General features: G+C 33.7%; 1 protein-coding gene across 2 annotated transcripts in view; it reads right to left on the reverse strand.

Annotated features, from left to right (window-relative positions):
- Nucleotides 1-1,375: 1,375 nt before the first annotated feature.
- LOC106882305 (DNA damage-regulated autophagy modulator protein 2) overlaps nucleotides 1,376-3,474 on the reverse strand; it is a 37,136-nt gene continuing 35,037 nt past the window's right edge. For both annotated transcript variants that reach the window (XM_014932934.2, XM_014932935.2), the window contains exon 8: nucleotides 1,376-1,487. In XM_014932934.2, coding sequence (XP_014788420.1) covers nucleotides 1,423-1,487 — 65 coding nt within the window. In that variant the 3' untranslated portion in view covers nucleotides 1,376-1,422. The remainder of the gene's footprint in view (nucleotides 1,488-3,474) is intronic.

Consider the following 3,474-nt stretch of genomic DNA (forward strand, 5'->3'; position numbering starts at 1 on the left):
AAAGTTACTTTTTAATATTAAACAGAATAAAATGTTTCCTGATGAGGACTGTGGATCAGCAAAAGCTAAATACACTCACAATGATTTCCACAGATAAAAACAGTCATTCAAACAGTGAAGGACAAAGTTATAAGTATTAAAATGTTTTCATGATAGAAGTAATCTTTTAGATGCATATCAATGAAAGTAAGAAAGTTAACTCTTAAAGTCCTACATCAAGAATATCTACAGCTGTAGTCAAATCCTGAATTGCATAAAACTGCAGTTCAAATGGTGTTGTTGCTTAGGAGTTGAAACTGGAACTAAGTAGTCTTCTGTGCAAGAAATAGAGTTTAGTTGCATCTTAGAAATAACTGCTGATCAAAAGACTTCCTATTTGCATCATGAGTTTTATAAGTTAGAATATGCTGATATATACTTATTATTTACATATTAATGGTGGAGGCGCAATGGCCTAGTGGTTAGGGCAGCGGACTCGCGGTCATAGGATCGCGATTTCGATTCCCAGACCGGGTGTTGTGAGTGTTTATTGAGCGAAAACACCTAAAGCTCCACAAGGCTCCAGCAGGGGATGGTGGCGAACCCTGCTGTACTCTTTTACCACAGCTTTCTCTCACTCTTACTTCCTGTTTCTGTTGTGCCTGTAATTCAAAGGGTCAGCCTTGTCACACTGTGTCACGCTGAATATTCCCGAGAACTATGTTAAGGGTACACGTGTCTGTGGAATGCTCAGCCACTTGCACGTTAATTTCACAAGCAGGCTGTTCTGTTGATCGGATCAACTGGAACCCTCGACGTCGTAAGTGACGGAGTGCCAACACAACATATTAATGATTTAATTAGAAAATCGATGACCAGTAACTGATGTCTGGTAAATATATTTTCTTTCATTTCGTTTTTGTATTTGGTTTGCAAGATTCTTTATGTGAATTCGTGTGTTGAAGCATATTTTATTGTGTCTGGGGAGAGTCATTCTTTTAGTGCTTTATTAATTTAACACACTCACTGATTCTGATAACGGACAGAGTTAATGACTATTGGAAAGGTTGCAAAACACAACGAAAATTTTAGTGAAAATAAATAAGTAAATGAGTGGAAATCAGACCGGTGAGTGTGTTAAATTAATGAGGCACTAAAAGAGAATGACTCTCCTCAGACACAATAAAATGTTTTCTTTTCTTTTATTTGTATCAGTTTTTTATTTGTATGACTAAAGGCGGTGCTCCAGCATGGCCGCAATCAAATGACTGAAACAAGTAAAAGAATAAAAGAATAAATAAATGACCATCCTGAAATATAAACAATATAAAATAATTACATTTCAAATCCTGTTCTACATATTTTGTCTCTTTAGGTTCTCCTCATGTGATATAAAAGTCAATTCACATGATATTGCCAAATGAGAGATGTAATAAGGAATGTTTAAATACTTACATATTTTGAACCTTGATATTTATTTCGCTTGTAATATATTACTGTTATTATAACTGGAGTTAGTTAAGGTAAAATGAAAATGTATTCAACAAAAGGAAATTTATATGATACAGAAATGAATGAGGAAAGTGTTTTGCAGCTTAAAAGTCTTTAAGTTAATAATTACACACTAGAATAAATCTGTTAAAGAATTCTTTGTATCTTAATCCATTACCTACCAGTGATCTCATATGAGATCACTTAAAAATTACAAATTTCGTAATTATCTGTCAATATTTACACATATCTAACCTTTTTGCTATATCTACTAGGTATATTTCTCTGATGGAGGCGCAATGGCCCAGTGGTTAGGGCAGCAGATTCGCGGTCATAAGACCGTGGTTTCGATTCCCAGACTGGGCATTGTGAGTGTTTATTGAGCGAAAAAACACCTAAAGCTCCATGAGGCTCAGGCAGGGGATGGTGGCGAACCCTGCTGTACTCTTTCACCACAACTTTCTCTCTCTTTCTTCCTGTTTCTGTTGTACCTGTAATTCAAAGGGTCAGCCTTGTCACACTGTGTCACGCTGAATATCCCTGAGAACTACGTCAAGGGTACATGTGTCTGTGGAGTGCTCAGCCACTTGCACATTAATTTCACAAGCAGGCTGTTCCGTTGATTGGATCAACTGGAACCCTTGACGTCGTAAGCGACGGAGTGCCAACAACAACAATATTTCTCTGATATTCAAATGAGGTTTGCTAATTTTTCACTCAATATCTCGCTTATTTCTATTTAAAATGGTATTTTGAAATGTTATTTTGATCATTCCAGCGTGTTTCTGAGGCTGTTTTATGCTAGAAATCTAAGTTTCATAAAAAAAATTCCAGTTAATAGAATTATGGGAGGTAATGGGTTAATGTAGAATCTAAACTTTTAAAACTTTCTGCTGGTTTTATATATTTTCTAGTTTGATAACATATCTGGAAAACATGGCTGCTTGACATAAATTATGAATTTATTTTTTTGAAATTTTCAAGGAACATTAAGAAATCCAAATTTAGGAATAGCTTAAAAGACCTTTATTTCACATTTTCTAGTTTAATAACTTTTAGTTCAGTATTTATCAATTCAGGTTTTATTGTTTTCAGGAGGAGAATTTTGGAATCAGATACATAACTATAAAAGAAACTTGAATAGTAAGCTACTAAACATAAGTTGTTTAGTAAGACATCCTGAAATAGAAATGAAATTTTACATATTTGTTATGTTTTTACAAATAAAAGTTTGGTTACCTTCCCATTAGTATACCATATTTTCAATGCAGATAGTCTATATAATAGAGTAGCAATTAAATTAAAAATGATTATTATTTTCACCATATTGGTTTTTAATTTTTTTGGCACAAGGTCAGCAATTTTTGAGAAGAGGCTAAGTCAATTGAATCAACCCCAGAGCTCAACTGATACATTTTTATCAACCCCAAAAGGATGAAAAGCAGCCGACCTTGGCAGAATTTGAACTCAGAACGTAAAGATGGACAAAGTGCCACTAAGCATTTTTCCTAGTGTGCTAATGATTCTGCCACAAAGTCTGGGTACATGGGGATTAACACATACTTTCAGAAATTATTGTTTCTTATACAATTAAACCTTGGGAGAGGCATTATGCCGGTAATAAACACACGCACTGGTTCAGTCCTTTATTAATTTATAAACAGTATATAGTTTATAGTTTACCCATGGTTGCATATGTTGTTCACACATAAAATACAGAACGTGAACATAAATAAAAAAGATGCATTTATGAAGAAAACAAAAAATAACAGAAAGGAAACCAAAACCAAGTCCAAAGTCTCTATCTTATCTGATATTTAATTGTATTTCTTTCAACACACATATCCACATCAAGAATCTTGCACACGAAATACACATACGAAATATTGTTTCTTATATTTAATTGTTTATGTTATGATTTTATTTACTCCATGTACCCACATGGGGATTAACACATACTTTAAGAAATTATTGTTTCTTATATTTAATTGTTTATGTTATGAT

This window comes from Octopus bimaculoides, chromosome 25, assembly GCF_001194135.2.
Source record: "Octopus bimaculoides isolate UCB-OBI-ISO-001 chromosome 25, ASM119413v2, whole genome shotgun sequence".
Taxonomy (NCBI): Eukaryota; Metazoa; Mollusca; class Cephalopoda; order Octopoda; family Octopodidae; genus Octopus; species Octopus bimaculoides.